This window comes from Podarcis erhardii, assembly GCF_964252035.2.
Source record: "Podarcis erhardii genome assembly, chromosome: 10".
NCBI classification, from domain to species: Eukaryota; Metazoa; Chordata; class Lepidosauria; order Squamata; family Lacertidae; genus Podarcis; species Podarcis erhardii.
Genome location: NC_138500.1, coordinates 73,592,846 through 73,611,466, shown reverse-complemented (window position 1 = coordinate 73,611,466; position 18,621 = coordinate 73,592,846). Strand labels below are relative to the sequence as shown.

Below are 18,621 nucleotides of genomic sequence, written 5' to 3'. Positions count from 1 at the left end.
CTCTGAATGGTATGAATGTTCATTGTTAATGAGGATAAAGGATGAAGCAGAGTTTATAATGAACTCAAGTTTTAACCTCTTTTTATATTTGTGCTGCAACTATACATTTTAGCATGACTTTTCATCACAGCAGATATATATATTCCATCCCATCATGATTCTCTCATTTTTACAACCATTCTTACTTACGGCTAAGCATCACTATGCCATCAGTTTCTTTTATCATTACCATCAACGGCCTAATTCCATTGCTCTTGTTGAACTTATTGGTATCTCAAAGGAATGCTTGGCTGCTGGCACAATGAAATATTGTTGCATTTCATGTTATTATAATTGGTTTAATCTCTAAGAACTTGTTTATAACATTTAATAATTTAAGCGAGAGATCTAGGGCAAGTGTTGCATTGCATTTTTATAGAATTTTAGCATTGTAGTGCCCAAGAATAAGAAAGTATTTAGTCAGATCAGCTATGGTCATGTTGGGTGGCAGGGCTACTGTCACCTGAGATGCTTGAATATGGAGTGGGAAATGATTCGCTTTTCAAGGTTATGTTGCCAGGAGTGCAGAAACAATGTTTGTGTGCTTTAGACACTCTTAAAACATAATAGGTGTGTGAGATATGATGTTTACTGATCTTTGTGAAAAGTTATGAAGGTAAGTCACTTATAACTTGCTCCATAAGAACTGTGTTTGATTTGCTTTCTTCTTTTTGAAATGTTTAGATTGTTCTAAAATGAAGAGGAAGTGATTGCTTCTGACACATTATAAACTTTAGAGTTTGCTTTTTAAAAATGGTTCTTTTTAGCTTTCTGCTTGAACTTCAGTTGACTTTGGGTTGTTTCTGTGTTTTAGATATTGAGGTGCAGAAAATGAAGAAAGCTGTAGAATCTCTAATGGCAGCAAATGAAGAAAAGGTAACGGAATGTTCTTTAGTTTTCACATTTGTTTATTCAGTTGAACTTGTGGCTTCTGCAGAGAATGAATAAGATGGGAGCACAAATTATGGCCCTTATTAAGGGGTAAGAATCAATAACAATTCCCCAAAATGAAAATGGCAAAGTTTAAGAGTACAATACAACAAGTGGGACTTTGCTTGATTAGTGCGAGTGATTCTGAAGTATTCTTTGTCTAACACCTTGGATTTCTTAACTCACAATTGCCCATTATTTGCCACCACCATTTTTATTTTTTATTTTTTGAAATTGTGGTGTTATCCAATGTTCCCTAGAAGTGCATGGAAGCAAAAGACCAATCTTAATTACAACAGATAAGAGTCTCTCTTTCTCCAGGATCGGAAGATTGAGGAGCTTCGACAGTCTCTCAATCGATATAAGAAAGTGCAGGACATGGTGATACTGGCTCAGGTCAGAAAAGGTACTTCAAGAGCTTTAACATGGGTCGTTTTACAATGTTTTACCATATGTTTGTTCTCCTTAACTGAGTAACACCATTCTGTTTTCAATGAAATGGCCAAGTAACCTCTCAAGTTTAGGTTTGTTTACATGCAGAAGACATAAATCATTCCAAAAAAGAACCGGTAGATCTGGATACTCAAGGATTCTTCAGTTGCCTGTTAGCATCTCAGGGTAGTCATTTATTTGGGGCTAATGGTTTAATCTGAAAACACTAATGGCACATTTCACTGAAAATTAATTGGTCAAGTTCTGTTAATTGTAATGGGAAGACTAAGAACAGTGCTTAATTGCCTCTCCCATTTAAATACAATGACACTTTAAAATGCTTAACTTTTGTGTATGGTGCCTAAAGTGTTCTGTGGGTCTGGATGCCTTTCCTAGTCACAGCCACTTGTATTCAAAGCAATCACCTGCTGTTTATTACAGCTGGAGCAATCCACAACCTTTCATTTTTGTAATCTGTATGACAAATGCTGATTGGCAGAGTGGGGTTTACAAACTTTAATTTGGAAGTGCAGCAGCAGGATGAGATGCAGAGTGGGGTTTACAAACTTTAATTTGGAAGTGCAGCAGCAGGATGAGATGCAATTGGTTTTTGTGGGATTGAATGAGTTAGTTGAATGTCTTTTTTATTACTCAACTTCTTCCGTAATTGATTGCCATTCTCCATTTCCAATTAATTATTACCCTCGTCCATTTTCTGCAATGGGGATAGCTCAAGTAGAGAAAGATGATGAGACCAAAACCCTCCTGGTGTCTGACAGATGATTCAGCTGAAATGTTCAAACAAGGTTTTGAATTTGTGCCTTGACAAACGAACCCTCAACTTTTTAGGGAATCTCATTAGAGAAAAGCAACTTGTGATATTACCAAAATGCAAAAATGTACATATAAAACTTTTCAAATGTAAAATGTAAAACTTTACATGATGAAACCATGGCCATTCCCCAAAGAATCATCACTTTCACTGTTTGCAGGCATTTTGTAGGGGATCATTAAGGCTGACCTGTAGATAAATTTATCCTTTGAGGTCTGAAATGCTTTGCAGCATTCCTTACAGCGTTTTTCTGTGTGCTGCTTGCTTCATCATATCCTGGTCTCCACTGTAGAATAGCAATCTCCTGCCTTTATTTCTTCCCTTGTCATACGTGTTTCTTTCCCTAGTTCTTTCTGTTTGATATGGAATTAACTTGGTTGTGCTTTACAGTGGAAGCTTCTAGCAATCCCTTCCCATAGGCTTCTAGACCAGGGTCCATTATCACTTGCATGTGGTCTGGCACATTCTTGGAAACGGCAAATACATTCACATATGAAAGGCCTTCCAGGCTGAAATAATGTCATCTATATCAAAACAGGGAGTCTGTTGTTGATTTCTTCCCTTTGAGCTAGTCTACCCAAGTGCAGTTAGGAAGACCATTGGCATGAACATTTCCCCTGATTGCCTCTATTTTTATCACACTTAGGCTGCACTCCTGTACCTGCTCACCTGGAAGATGAGCCCCATTCAACTCAAGATGGAATTAGTTTTGAGTAGATATGTTTGCAGTTGCCTGTTAGGATCACAGTCCTTGTGTGTCAGCAGCTGCACAATTGCATTGTGTGTGCAGGTGCCCAAAGGAAGAAATCAATACAGTATATCATGCATCCCTTGGAATTGGATTTAGCTTTTAAGCACCGATGCATGTTCAGCAATTGTTTTAGTTACAAAACCATAATCCCTAGACTAGAATGTCAGCCTGAGTATTGCTAAGTCTGTGTTCAGAGTGAGAATATTCATATAGAATTTCTCTTCTGTGGTGTTAGGAAAGGATGATGAATGTGAGGAGTCTACAAACTCAGGATCTCTTTCAATGACTTTGTCAGATGAACAGATTCTAAACGAATATGAGAAAAGTTCATCCCCTACACCAGGAGAAGGCTCTCCAAACTACGAAGAGTTTGGAATACAAACTCCTGAAAAGGTATTTCTTTAATATTTCTCTCCCTGCTTCTAGATTTGCTTTCTTGTAAACTTAATTGGTATCCCAGCTGTTGTTAGAAATTAAACTTTGTACTTGTAAAAGACTTAAATGTAAGGCTTAACTTAGTACAGTTTCCCTTGTTACATAGATATATTCCCTTTCTGGGTCTTGTGATTTTGAGGTTGAAATAGCTACATGTTGATTTGTGGATTAAATTATTTTTATTGCTACGTTTAGTGACAGTGTAGCTCTAGCATTAACCATTGTCAGCAACAAAGGGTAAGGTAAAAGGTAAAGGGACCCCTGACCATTAGGTCCAGTAGTGGCCAACTCTGGGGTTGCGGCGCTCATCTCGCTTTATTGGCCAAGGGAGCCGGCATACAGCTTCCGGGTCATGTGGCCAGCATGACTAAGCCGTTTCTGGCAAGCCAGAGCAGGGTAAACGCCGTTTACCTTCCTGCCTGAGCGGTACCTATTTATCTACTTGCACTTTGTGCTTTCGAACTGCTAGGTTGGCAGGAGCAGGGACCGAGCAACAGGAGCTCACCCTGTCGCGGGGATTCAAACCGCCGACCTTCTGATCAGCAAGCCCTAGGCTCTGTGGTTTAACCCACAGCGTCACCTGCGTCCCGAACAAAGAGTAAACTGTGGATCAAATGTTCAGATTCCCCATCCCCCACCATCTCCATTAACCACAATGAGGAAACTTGAGAAGGAAACTGGAGTGTGAGTGGGGATGGGGAAAGAGAGCAAATGATTCCACAGCCCTCTCCTGGTTTAGTAACCCATGATTTATATTACGAAAGTGTCACATGACTTAAGGCTGCAATTCTCTGTGCACTTGACTAGGAGTAGGTGCCTTTGGACACAGTAGTGCAAAAATTGCATAGGATTGGATCTCATGAACCAATTTAGAGGAGGACTGCAATATTAAGTTGATGAATAACATTAATTAAAAAGGTACCTGATTTATCACAAGGCAGATCTTTTTTAAGTGGTTGGTTAATTTATAATACAAGTAGTTATTAAAATGGAAGCATCTGGGGCTATCATAGTCCATCGCAGAAAAGGATACCACTGCTAAGACAGAGGCTGCTGCAACATATGCATTCATCACCTAAAAACAAAAAAAGAGTATCAGTGGATTTTAAAAATTCACGTGCCAATTGATTTTTAAGAGGCTGCCTGCCTTACCTTAGCTATATTTGCTGTTGCTCATAAATAAAAGTTCATGTGTCACTTTTTGGGTCTAGAAGCCCCCCCCCCCAGCACCCCACTGCCATGGCTCACATTAAAAAGAAAAGAGAAGGGATTTCTGACTTTGGTTTCTTAAATTCATGCATTCTATGTTGCATGGCAAGCACTCTTAAAAAGGTCCCCCGCCCAAAAAGCAGTTTGTAGCATAACTTGGGAAAATTTCTTTAAATGGAGGATTTAAAATCTACCTCTTTGCTTTGTCTAATAGGACATGGCAAATGTTACAATAGAATTAAGGAGGATTTGATCCTACCAAGTTTAAAGCATTTGCCTTGTAGACCGATGGGTGTTACGTCAGAATTATATGCGAATGAAAAGGGGAGTGAGTATGTTACCAGAAGGCCCTTTGTTAAGATGAGTGCTCAGGTGATCTCAGAGTGCGTTCTGGATGATGCGAAAGAGTTGTATGCCTTGTTTGTATTCTGCTTTGTGCAATAGGTAACATTTCATGTTGGAGGTCTTGCTCCAGTTGTATTTTCCAACGACTGTATAGATAAATTGGATATGAGGATCTATGACTATCAAGTGTAGGCTGTATGATGAACCTGAATGATAAAATGAATGTGAAGGCTTCAGGCTGTTGAGCCTTGAGTGTAATGTGTGCCTAATGTGTATCTCTGCTGCCTTCTCATGGGAGTGCTGATGTGTTTTCCCCCCTTGTAGAATTCACCACAGATCCATACTAGTGTCTTGCAAGTTCCCATTCCTTCTTTTTCACCAGCATCCAGACATTCAACAGAATCGACTGATAAAGTTATTGCAAGTGATGCCAGGTATGGATACTTTACCCGAAAAAGAAAGAAAGAAAGAAAGCCAGTTGTGATAAAAATGTGCTGAATAATGACATAATGTCTGTTTGATAAAGCAGATTAAGGTCTACAGCTTCAGCAACAGTGTGGTGGTGGTGGTACGTTTTCCAAAAATGAAAGGTTGTTAAGACAATGAAATGGCAAAATGGAGTAAATTACGAACACATCTTACATGGGGATTTTGGTTCCAAGTGTTCTGCGTATACATGGAAATCACATATACCCAAACCCTTGGAGCCGTTCTGCAGCTAGCAGGGGAAGGGCAGAGAGAGACTCCCCAGCACTCCCCAGGCCTGCGCTCTGCACCAGCAAGCAAGAGGGGGAGCTAAAAAGCTATTTTTGTGCCCAGTAACCCAAGCAGACCCTTATTAGAGGGCATATTTTTAGTAGATGCCTTAAATTCACCATGTTCTAACTTGTTGCTTTTTACAGTGAAAAACACACACCGATGGCGCCTATGGAAACACAGCTAGGCGACACAAAATTGTAAGTATTTTGTAATTGTGCACAGAGATATTTTAAAAGCTGTGAACAATTTAATGTGATACCTTGTTTATATTGTTTCTTGCTTCCTTCCCTCACCCTGATGCTTGCTGTTTTAATCTAGTTCAGTTTTCCATTTCTATTGCAGTATGAAGCGCCTTCAAACAAGCTATATAGCACCAGGAATTTACAGAATTTTGTAATATATTCCTAAAGTATATGTGGTTGCCTTTTGCACTAAGACAAAGGAGAGATTGGCTGGCATAGTGGACTGCTAGTATGCCCAAATTCTTAATCATTATCACCCATGCATAATTTAATGACTTAGTTAAATGCTTTGCTGAATTGGGGTGTACTTTTTTTATAACAGAATTTCTAACGCAAAAGTTCTGCACTGACTACTTCAGTATAATATTCTTACTAGACTCTCTTAGTAAAGAATCGGAGCAGAAATGGACAGTATGAGAAGAATATTGTACTGAACAATGTGTGCCTTTTGGCAGTTTGCGGTTAGTAAGTGGTACTTCAGTGGCATTTGGTGGACTTTTATTTCCTTCAGAATGCAGAGGCTGAAATCATAATAACTTGCTCTGGAGGGAAGTCTTAATGGTTACTAAATACAGCACTAGGGAGATGCTAAAGAGAGGGCTGGTTTAGATGTTACTTGAAGGCCCCATCCCATGGGGGTGCATGAGGCCTGCTTGCTGGACCTGCGCATTCAAGGGGGAATGGAGTGTCTACATTGTGGCCTGTGCAGTTAGGCCTGAATTCTACCATCAATTCCTCAGATATGGAAATCAGCTGTGGGATTGGGTCTGCTTGTTCCCACACAAACAAGCACATTCACTCACCCCCTTTGTGTGATGAGCCAAATATTAGACTCTTTAACTACCATTTGAACCAGCCCTGGGTAATACAACATTCCATTAACTGAAAGCAAACCATGGTGAAAGGAGATTTTACTACAGCTTTGGTGTGATATCTGAATTGACAAATTGTAGTTACATCTCTGGAGGTCACTACCCCTACAGGCTGGAGTGCAGAACAGATGGAAACTAAAACCAGATGAGCAGTTCTGATTTTGAACTGGCCGATATACCGTATTTTTCGTCCTATAGGGCACACCAGCCCATAGGGCGCAGCTAGGTTGTTGTTTTTTTTTGGGGGGGGGGGAAATAAAGAAAAAAATTATCCCCCCCCCAGGTGCGGGGCTGGGACGGGGGAAGCCCGAGCTTTCCCCGACCCCAGCCCCCAGAACAGGCTGCAATCCGCAAGCCTTCCCCCAGCAGCCCCGACAATCCCCACCTCCCGCAGAAGCCGCACGCTCTTTAAAGGGGCTGCGCGGCTTCTACTGGGTTTTCTAGGAGATGGGGGGATTCCCTCACCTCCCGCAAAACCGGCAGAAGCCGTGCGCTCTTTAAAGGGGCTGTGCGGCTTCTATTGGCTTTTCTAGGCAATCTGGGAATTCCCCCACCTCCCTGAAAGGTCCGCAGGCTGCCATCCACAAGCCTTGGGAGCCCGGCGGGAAGTCGCGTCGGGCTCCCAAGGCTTGCGGAGAGCTTCCTGAAGCCTGGAGAGTGAGAGGGGTCAGTGTGCACTGACCCCTCTCGCTCTCCAGGCTTCAGCGAAAGCCTGCATTCGCCCTATAGGACGCACACACATTTGCCCTTCATTTTTGGAGGGGGAAAAGTGCGTCCTATAGGGCGAAAAATACAGTATTTGGAGACCTGGTTATCACAGATCATGTTTGAATTGAGCTGGTGCTCTTGCAGAAAAGTTAAAATGGCCCACATCAGGATTAATCCAATTCTGCTGCTACATAATTAAGAGTGCACAATTACTCAGAAGTAAGTTGCACTATTTTCAGCAGGACTTGCTCCTAAATAGGTATGTGTAGGATTGTAGGTCTAAGTTACTTGGAAAGTGCACAAATGTCATAGCAGTGGGGAGAAGAGAGGCTGAAAAAAGCAATTGCATTAGCTAAGTACACAATTTTCTTGGTTTCAAGCATGTGTATTATACTTAGGTTGCAATTCTGAATACATTTCTTCAGCCTCTGTAATCAATGAAATGGTGGTTTACTTTTTGAATGACGCTATGGCTTCTAAAGTACATGAAATGCAGAACAGAAAAGCATGCTCATTGACCGCATGTCTGAAACATTGAACAGCTACAGTTTTGGATGCCTTCATACCCTCAATCTGAAAAATAGCATGCAATTTGATGTTTTGGGTGTATAAATTATCAGCATGTAGCTTGAAAAATGGGAAATTTGTGTTGAATGCTGCGTGTGTGTACATATCACTTCAAGTTAGTGTTGGGAAAGAAATTTGGTTCAGTGTGCATTTTAATGTACACCTACCTAATTCATCCCGCAATCTGCAACAATATGTGAATCAAAACCCAGCAATTCTTTGGAATTCACACTTCCCTGAATTTTGCAATGCAGTTCTCAAACTGAAAATGTTTTTACAAAAATGGATATATTAAGGGGGGATGTGTATATTAGTGAGAATTGCTTGCAAAAATGTGCACTGAATATTAGGCAAAATTACATACAAAGTTATTAGGAAAGATGTTGATGAATTTTCATGTGAATTTCTTTATTGTGAACTGGGACTGAGGGTTTCTTAACCCTTCCCATGCCTATTATCACCTTCAAAGGCTGCTCTCAGCCAGGTTTATTTCAGTTTTGGGGGAAATGATTAAAATTGTCTTGGAGGGGTACAGCGTGCATCTTCAATAAATAATATGTGGGAGTAGAAAACCACATGTTTTTCTTGTCATGTAAAGTTCAGCCCTTAATATCCTCATTTTTGCAGATGGATGGTAAGAGAGATAATAGGTCTATAGCTATCTACTCAGTTCGTGCAAAAAATAAGATTTGAACCATGGTGTTTCTTGGTCTAGAAGTCATTTTCTGGTATAATCTACTGGTAGTGGTCAATCAAATGGTATTACAGTCATTCCTTAGATCCTGAACATTCTGGAACTCTGACGTTTTGGATACTGGACGCTGCAAACCCAGAAGTGAGTGTTTCGGTTTTCGAACATTCTTTTGGAACCCAAACGTCCAGTGGAGCTTCCAAAGCTTCTGATTGGCTGCAGGAGCTTTCTGCAGCCAATCAGAAGCTGCAATTTGGTTTTTGAGCATTTTGGAAGTCCAATGGACTTCCAGAATGGATTCCATTCGACTTTCAAGGTACGACTGTATAACCATTCAGATTCATATAGGTGTCACTATAATTGAGAGGGAGACAAAATTTGCTTTAACTTGCCCTTTCTTCCCCCTTTCCTCTGTTTAAATAAAGTTGCATCTTGCTTTAACCTTTATTGTTATTAAAAGATTGTGTTCAGGATGCAAGATCGGTTACTTATTTTTCTTTTCTTCTTTTCCTGTGATTCTAGAACTTCAGCTCTGCAAAAATCCAGCAGTCTTGGAAACTTGAAGAAAGAAGTCTCTGATGTACGTAGGCCTATGTCATTGTTTAAATTAACCGTTAGCTGTTTCTTAAAAATGCTGACCCAACTTGTAGGTTGTATTCAGCATACCACTAAGCAAAATGTTCCATCAGTTCAAGAGTTTCTTTTTGTGCAACTAATACTTCCCCCCTTTCCTCCCCACATCTTCCCCCTATATCTGTTCTGACTCCACCCCCCCCCAACCTTTGGAGCAGATTTGGTGATGAGGTGGGGCACACAGGAAGGAGAAAGGGAGAACCTAATTGCACTGGTGCTAATCCTTGGACTAGCACAACTATTGAGTTGAATATCATCTGTCTTTCCCTCTCGTTCAGTTCTTTCCTTTGAGGTGTAGCTCACACATGATGATTGCAATATATCAACTGATGACTTGCATATGTAAAACAAGCTCTTTTTGTCTGATCTCAAATCATGGGGAAAGAAGCGGGGCTGTATGTTCCTTTGGATGTATATATCCATTTGTTCAATAAATCCTTATGACTTAGACTCTGTTCAAAGGCTCTCTCAAAGAAAATATTATCTTACCCTTTTCTAATAATTGCAGTTCAGTTTTGTTCAAATAAGGAGTTTCTGAAACCTTTAAAATGCTTTTATAGGCTGCCCTGTATGCAGCCAAATTAATGCACTCTGGTAAATGTTGTAAGTAGACTAACATGTTTTAGTTGAAATTAATTGGATGTATTGAATCAAAGTTTATTTAAAGTGTTTAATGCTTCAAACTTTTCCCTAGCAGGACAAAGAGTCTGTGCAGAAGCAGGAAAAGGTAATGCTTCTCTGTGCTGTGTGTTAAAGAAGAAATTGCAGGCGCAATCCAGAGAAAGTTGCACTCACCTAAGTCCCGATGAAGCAGATGGAATTAGATTATATCCTTGCTCATTTTCTTGGCTTGTTCATCAATATTAAGCCAGAGTTTCCCAGTTCTGGTGCAGTGGTCAATTTTGGCCTAATGTGAACCAGGATCTTCACACCAAAACTGTTGTTCTTTCACTGTTTCATATAGTTTATGAAGCCTTGGGTGATAGAAAACAGTCACTGACTCCAAATTACTGTAACATCCTGGTAGCACCTCCTCCCCTTTACCACAGTACCAGCATGCTGGTAAAAAGCACATGCTGAACACCAGAGTATACAATGCCTTTTTTCTTTGAGTTGTGTGCTTGTGCCTTCTGAACATACATAGAACGAGGGTGGGGGAGTGGAGATCTTAAGCCTAGTAGACGTATCTCTTACTCCTGTTTACTAATTTTTTTAAAAGCAGGGACAGCTAACCTGTGGCCCTCAGATATTGCTAAACTACTGCTCCCTTCACCCCTGAGTGTTGACCATTTTAGCTGGGGCTCCAACAATGCCTGCAGATTAGCAACCCCTCTTCTAAAGACTTACCTTTTTATGAATCAATTTGCCTTTTAAAATTATTCAAAATAGTTTTTAACAGAAGATAGCACTCCGTAATTTGCAAGTACAACCTATTGCAGGGCTGTAGCTCAGTGGTACAGCATCTGCTTTGCATGTAGAAAGTTGCATGTTTAATCCCAGGCATCTCCAGGTAGGGAGAAACCCCTGCCTGAAATCCAGGAGAGCTGCTGGCAATCAAGGTAGACAATATTGAACTAGATGGACCAATGGTCTGATTCAATATAAGGCTACTTCGTATGCTACCCAGCTGCAAGCACTAATTTATCACGTGTTGCTGAACGCTTGAGTACAAAGGCGGATTTTTAACTTTTCTTTTCTTGAACAAACAGAGCAAAGCATCGATGGAGAGTAGCAAATATGGAACCCTCCCTCCCAAATCCCCAGGTGAAGAAGATGCCTTTGGGACTCGGAAAGGCCGGTCTTCTTTTGGGCGAGGCTTTTTCAAGATCAAAAGTAGCAAAAGGACAGCAAGTGCACCTAACTTGGGTAGGTTCAGTAAAGGCAGAGTTTTTTCACTATCTGTATTTCAACTAGGGGAAGATATTCTCCGCTGGCATATTTCATGGGGAGATGCAGACGTATGAACAAGAACCACTTTCATCAGTAGATGAAACAAAATTTTAAATGCTATGGATTCCAGTTCTTTCGCAGAACAATGGGCAAGTAAAGCATGTATTCTCCTGCACTCTTGTAAATTCTCTGTGGTAATTGGGTATGTTGTGTGGTAACAACAACAACAATTTGTTTGTACCATGCCAATCTGACTGGGTTGTCCCAGCCACTCTGGGCAGCTTCCAGCATATATAAAAATATAATAACGTATTAAACATTAAAAACCTCTCTATACAGGGTTGCTTTCAGATGTCTTCTAAAGTTGTACTTATCTCCTTAATGTCTGATGAGAGGGTGCCCCACAGGGTGGGTGCCACTGCCGATAAGGCCCTCTTCCTGGTTCCCTGTTGCTTTACTTCTTGCAGTGAGGAAACCACCAGAGTGGATCTTAGTGTCTGAGCTAAAGGAGACGCTCCTTCAGGTATCCTGGGCCTTTGATGTTTAGGGCTTTAATGGTCAGCACCAACACTTTTAATTGTGCTCAGAAACATACTGGGAGCCAATGTAGGTCTTTTAGGGCCAGCATTATACGTCCTGATGCCTGCTCTCAGTTATCAGTCTAGCTGTCACCTTCAAAGGTAGCCCCGCGTAGAGCACATTGCAGTAGTTCAAGCAGGAGATAACCAGAGCATGTACCACCTTAGCGAGACAGTGTGCAGGCAGGTAGGGTCTCAGCCTGCGTACCAGATGGAGCTGGTAGACAGCCACCCTGGATATAGAATTAACCTGTCCCTCTTTGGACAGCTGTGAATCCAAAATGTCTCCCAGGCTGTGCACCTGGTCCTTCAGGAGCACAGTTAATCCATTCAGGACCTGGGTGTCCCCCACACCTGCCATTCCTTTGTCCCCAGAAACAGTACTTTTGTCTTGTCAGGATTCAGCCTCAATCCATTGACTGCCTTCCATCCTCCAAATGCCTCCAGACACTCATACAAGGACATCCACCTCTTTCACTGGTTCTGATTTAAAAGAGAGGAAGAGCTGGGTATCATCCACATGCTGGTGAACACCCAGCCCAAACCCCCTGATGATCTCTCCCAGCGGCTTCATATAGATGTTAAAAAGCATGGGGGAGAGGATGGAGTCCTGGGGCCCCCACAAGTGAGAGCCCAGCGGTCTGAACACTCATCCCCCACCACCACTTTCTGAACACGGCTCAGGAGGAAGGAGCGGAACCACTGTATAACAGTGTCCCCAGCTCCCAGCCCCTCAAGACGGTCCAGAAGGATGTCATGGTTGATGGTATTAAAAGCCGCTGAGAGATCCAGCAGAACCAGGAAACATTTGTTCCTAGCCTGCTTTTGTTCCTAGCCTGCCAGAGGCAAATGCCAGTATGTGCTAGTCATGCAGCCTTTCCACTGCAAATAGCGGCAAACAAATCATATTGGAAAGAGATATTTAAGAACCCTGCAAGGAAATATTTAAATGTGAAGTAGTGGAAAGGTAATTGTTGCACATTGTTCTGTTTTTGTAGATCTCAAAACTCTTCCTGAATTGTTTGGTTTGAGCAATGAAATAAGTGCTAATTCTCATTTGGCCTATTTGTGTGTTAGCTCTCTGTGTTATGCATGCATCGTTTTGGGGGGAAATTCTTCTTCCCTTGTCTTGCCATTGTCATGTTTTGATTTGTCTTATCTTGTTGCCCCGGGTATGTTCCTCCCCCTTGTGCTGCGTGTGGTTATGTGCGTTATTTGGATGTCTGAAGATCGCAGTCGAAGTGCGAGTGCACCCACCTTAGGTATAGTAGACCTGCATGCATGATTGGCGCCATGTTCTGAGAGCTGCTATTGCTCAGCCACGGCCATGCAGACCTCTGTACTGGAACGTTCATCCATTTCTTTGCCGCTCATGCACACTACTAAAATCTGGCTGCATTGTTTAGTTGTAATGGCCTATACTAACAAGAACTGCCATAGAAAAGTGTTTGAGAAAATCCAAACCAAGTGAACTGCAGCATCTTTCTGACGTAAGAGGGACTAAATGTGCTTTTGCCTAGAGGCAACTTTGGCATGAAGGAGATGAGATGCTTCAGGCATCATGCCCCAAGTTGTGTTATATAAAAAGAAGAGCAAGTCCAAGTATTCCTTGAGACCAGTTTATTTGTTCCTTTCCTCCCACAGGGATGGTTGCAGACTCTTGTGCAGCTTACCCCAGCTGATGCCCTCCAGATGTTGTCAGATTCCAGCTCCCATCAGCCCTCACTGTTGGCCGTGTTGGGTGGGGCTGTGGGGAGTTTCAGCCCACAGCATCTGGAGGATACCATGTTGCTGTCGTATAACAAATGAGAAGGAAACATGGGGCAAAGAAATCAATGGAACTTGCTTCCTACCAGTATATTTAGGACCCACTGTAAGAATTCCAGGTTTTAAAGAATCAAAACAGTGAAGTATATTCACAACGTAACATGGCCTCCATTCACATAATCCAAGCAGCATGCTTGACTTATCTATATAGCTTATCTCGGGTATCAATGACTTTTTCTTTCAAACAGTCACAGTGTTTCCATAGCTGCTCTGGCTAACTTGCAAATAAATGCATTATAATTCATTTTTGGCCATTACTGTTTACTATTTTGAATAATTTTATATGGTAGCATTCTTGTCATTGCTTTTGAGCATTCTTTTTAAGCTTCTTGTAGAGAGAGTTCACGCATATATGTTTAGCTATGCAGCTAATAGTCCCATGTAAAATAGTAAACTATGAGCTTGAGGTGAGGACAAGTGTGTTTGCAAACACACATATCATACATGTGTGGTCATTTGGGAGTTAGTGCTGTGGCTCTCTGGTGAGTGCCCTTCTACTGGCAAACCTGGGTTTAATATTGTGTAACGTGAAAAGAGGAACTTGACATTTTGTTGGTTTGTTGTTTTCTATCCCAATTTGTATGGCATTTGCTGGCACATCTCTGCTGAAGCATTGCACTGCTGATAGCTTTTTTTAAAAAAACAAATGTATGTAAATAAGCTGTTCGCCCAGTCCTAAATGTTATTATCTTTTGTAAATTATTTGCTCAGTAGTAGGGGGATTGTCAGCAGCTTCAGAAATAGTTCCAGTCCTGGATGACTTTATTGGCTTCGCTGATGCTAGAGCAACATAAATGTCAATGAGGAGTTATTAGTGTTAATGTTTTTAAACCCTTTTTCTGTTCATAGAGCATCCAGAGTGGCTTACTGCAAAGAAACAAAAATGTAATCACTACAGTTAAAAATGATCAAGATCAATGCAAAATACAAGTTAGAACTATGTAGTCTAAAAGCAGCAGACACATTTTATAAAATCAAAATAGCAACAGAAATTAGACATTTCAAAGCCTATAAAAACAAAAATGTTTCCAGCTTCTTCCTAAAGTGGGTTTTCTCCTAAGGTAGGTGTGGGGAAGTTTTCATCCTCCAGATGCTGCTGAAGTACAACTCCCATGAACCCCCCCCCCAGCAAGGATGGTCCATGGCCAGGGATGACAGCGAGTTGTTCAGCAACATCTGGAAGGCCATGAATTCCCCACATCAGGTCTAAAAGGCGGTATGCTTTCTTGTTTTTGTTTTTTTACAGTTGCACTGTATCAATCTCTTGCACAACTAGTGTTACATTATTAATTGCTGATGATCACCTAACCGTATTCACTATATCTCCTTATTCCTGGACTTTTATCAGATACATGAAGGGCTGTCAACACAATTGTTGGAAGCCTTTGCCTTCCAGACAGTCACAGGAAGCTATACACATTTTTACCATGTGTTTGCCTTAGGGCTATAGTTAGTGTATTGTATACTTTTGTAATAAAGGGTGATGGGATAAAGATCAGTCATAGCAGAGATAATAATCAGTATTAGTTTATTAAGAAGATCTTTAATTGAATGATACTTTAAATGCCAAGTAAAGGAGCACACAATTAAATTACCTTTCTTTCCATTCATGTGACTTTTTAGCCAAGGTTGTTTCACAAATTAGAAATGGAAACTTAAGGTAATCCAGGTGAAGAACTACAGACTGACATACTATTAATTGAGATTTTCTTTTATTTAATAGCTGAGACAGAAAAAGGATTTGCAGACCACCTCGATTTGGCTGGCTTGCCGCCTCGACCAAAAGGTGCAGCAGATGGGCCTCTGACTCCACCTTCTCCTGACTCCAAAAAGAAAGCAAGAGGAATCAAGAAGTTGTTTGGAAGGTAACTGGGATATGACTCAATTCATTATGCTGTTAAGTAGAGCATGCCAGTCCAGAGTTCCGCTCTGAGGCTGAGGTAAATATGATGTTGGGGCTTTTCTTAACTACGCTTAGGGATGGATTGCCTGTCCCCTTCCGTGCGCTCTGGCTTCCGTCACAGTGTTCCCTTGCGTCAGAAGCAGTTTAGTCAAGCTGTCTGTGGTCAAACGCCGGCTCTTTTGGCTTGAAGCAAGATGAGCACCACAACCCCATTTGACTGGACTTAACCGTCCAGGGGTCCTTTACCTTTTACCTTTACAGTGCTTTAAGTGCTGCAGGTGAGCTTTTCACCCTTTCTGGTTGGTGTCTGTGGCAGACAGGAAGCTGCCCTAGATGGCTCTTCTTACACTCTTCATACTGCAAATTGTATACTTCTTTTAATGGCTTTCCCTTATCTTGGCCTTTGCTTAGACTCAGGAGAAGCCAGTCTACCACATTTAATCCAGATGACATGACAGAGACTGAGTTCAAAAGAGGAGGAATAAGAGCAACAGCAGGACCAAGATTAGGCTGGTCGAGAGATCTTGGACAAACCAATAAGTAAGACACAAATACTTTTAAATTTTTAGATTATGTTTATGCATGCACTTGGAGGAAAATGCTTTAAATGTGTCACGCTTCTCTAACATTCTCAATTTTAGTGAATTGGACATGCCATTTGCTAAATGGACAAAGGAGCAAGTTTGCAACTGGCTTCATGAACAGGGCTTGGGTTCTTACATAGGTCATGGCAAACACTGGATACTTTCTGGTCAGACTCTGTTGCAAGCTTCTCAGACTGATTTAGAAAAGGTAAGGATCCACATGTTTCTTGTTTCTTGCATATGCATTTTGAGTGACAATTACAACATTGTGTCAAATCACCCAATTGTGTATGCCAATGGTGGCTAAAGTATTTGTTTAACAGAAGGAAACTATCCTGGATAGGTATACTGGTGTACTATCAGCCAGTGACAGCAGCCTGGGCTATGAGAAAATACAGTGCAATGGATGTGGGCTGCTTTTTCCAAGCTGCATTTTGTTGAAAAACAAAAAATGGATCCATCACTTTTCTATAGAAACGCTCAAGGTTTTGTACAAGAATGATTGGAATGCAATTTTTAAAAAACATTAAAATGTAAGAATAGCAACAAAATGCAGATTGTTCCAATGCACCCTCACGCTTTTAAAATGCCTGGAACAAACAATTATCACTAGCCATATGGAACTGAACAGTAGCACGGCCACCTGCAAGCTTCCTTGAAGAGAGTTTTCTGTCATTGCAACACTGCTACTGAAAAACCCTAGCCTGAGTATTGCAGCCCCAGTCCATTTGGGTTCTGTGCAAAGGCACTGTGAAATTGGTGACAAATTGGTTGCAAAGCACATATGCCTCTCACTTTTTGTCCCCACCACAAGCGTGTGCTTTCCCCCCAGCTTCACTTGGTTTCACTGGACCAGACCTTATGGAGGAGCCATTCCTGGTCTCCCTGCTCCATTTGCTTTTCAATAAATCTTTTTGGTCCATGCTTGCATCTTTAAAAGAACCAATATGACCAGTTGCTCCAATCATATGTGAATGGGAGGTACTCAGTGTTCAGAATTCCCTAGGCATCAGGCACATTTTGCTCTGGGCTGTTAGCCACTTGCGACCAAGTGAAGATGCCTGGGTACCAGGATGGTGCCTCACATCACCTCCACCTGGAGCTGCATGTCTGTAGATCCTTGGCTCTGGACTGTGTTCACACACTAAGACCACATCCTGTAGAATTCTATCAGTTATATTTTACCTACACAATCAGAAAGAATTTCAGGAACTAAAATGCTTCTTCTGTGCAGCCTGAGCAGGAACAGTGGAAAATGTTATAGCTAATTGTTATCGCTTGTCTTCACTTACCTCATCCCACTACTCTGCTCACAGTTGTGAAGAATATTCCTGCGTTATGAGTGGTCGGTGTCACCATTAAGAAAAAGAGGTCGGAATAGGCCAATATGTATGTGGACTGTCCCTGGATCAAGGGACTTTTCTTCTTCAAGTTCTCAAAGCTCTTAACCTAGCTCAAGGTGGTCATCTGAACCAGCCAGATGTTTAACTGAGAATTAATCACAATCAGTCCATCATTTGAAAAATAAGACTTGAGAGCCGTCTTGCCCCCAAATGGCAACTGGACATTCTGGTTTGGTGACGGTCACCTTGGTTTAAGAAGCCACTTGATGCCTCCCTTATATAGCTGAGTTTCTAACACTGGAGCTACAAGACATTCAGGCTCCTTTTCAGTGGAAACAAAATACATTTTTAATTATAGGGGAAAAAAATAGTCAAACAAGAATGGGTAGAGAAATTAGCAGGGCAATCCTGTGGTGTTGGAGAGGAAGATTCCTTGGCTGTAGTGGTTGCCCCACTAAAGGCTGTTTGCTGTGGCCAGGATGGGAGGTGGCAGTTACCCCCCACTTTTGGGTGAGGGAAGTTTTCTTCCCCCTCCATTGTGGTCTGCAGGAGGGTAAAAGTAAATGGGCAACTGTCATGTAAAGTTCATTTTTATAGAGACACTCAACAAGGTTTCCCATTATCTCCACTGAGGTTTTAGCAGCAAATACAAGTATCTTTTAAATGCAAGCTGGTTTTTGTCCCACATGTAGGAACTTGGAATAAAGCATCCATTGCACCGGAAAAAACTTCAGCTCGCTCTTCAGGCATTAGGATCAGAAGAAGAGAACAACCATGGAAAACTGGATTACAACTGGGTTACAAGTAATGTCTTCTTACTTCTTTTGCCATTTCACCCTCACGCAGTGAAGAGTTTGCCTGGGTACGTCCCCCAGCCACTTGCAAGGAAGCCTTGTGTGCACTTTGCAGCTCACAGGGTAGCATTGTGCCTGCTTTGTTTTAGGTTTCCCTCTAGGCAGGTTTGTGGGTAGTTTCTGTGGAAAACAAAAGGTAGAGTGTACTTGTGCACCTAAGTAACACACATTCTGTCCAAGAAAAAGCTGAAATACTT

General features: G+C 41.5%; 1 protein-coding gene across 21 annotated transcripts in view; it reads left to right on the top strand.

The window, feature by feature from the left end:
* PPFIBP1 (PPFIA binding protein 1) overlaps positions 1-18,621 on the top strand; it is a 114,977-nt gene that overhangs the window by 85,305 nt on the left and 11,051 nt on the right. For 13 of the 21 annotated variants that reach the window (XM_081879089.1, XM_081879090.1, XM_081879095.1 and 10 more), the window contains 14 exons: positions 854-915; positions 1,291-1,375; positions 3,220-3,377; positions 5,298-5,407; positions 5,876-5,929; positions 6,075-6,125; positions 9,335-9,392; positions 10,140-10,172; positions 11,155-11,311; positions 13,143-13,175; positions 15,464-15,605; positions 16,055-16,183; positions 16,285-16,435; positions 18,263-18,374. In XM_081879089.1, coding sequence (XP_081735215.1) covers positions 854-915; positions 1,291-1,375; positions 3,220-3,377; positions 5,298-5,407; positions 5,876-5,929; positions 6,075-6,125; positions 9,335-9,392; positions 10,140-10,172; positions 11,155-11,311; positions 13,143-13,175; positions 15,464-15,605; positions 16,055-16,183; positions 16,285-16,435; positions 18,263-18,374 — 1,335 coding nt within the window. The remainder of the gene's footprint in view (positions 1-853; positions 916-1,290; positions 1,376-3,219; positions 3,378-5,297; positions 5,408-5,875; positions 5,930-6,074; positions 6,126-9,334; positions 9,393-10,139; positions 10,173-11,154; positions 11,312-13,142; positions 13,176-15,463; positions 15,606-16,054; positions 16,184-16,284; positions 16,436-18,262; positions 18,375-18,621) is intronic. The other 8 variants (XM_081879105.1, XM_081879098.1, XM_081879106.1 and 5 more) reach the window with 4 other exon arrangements.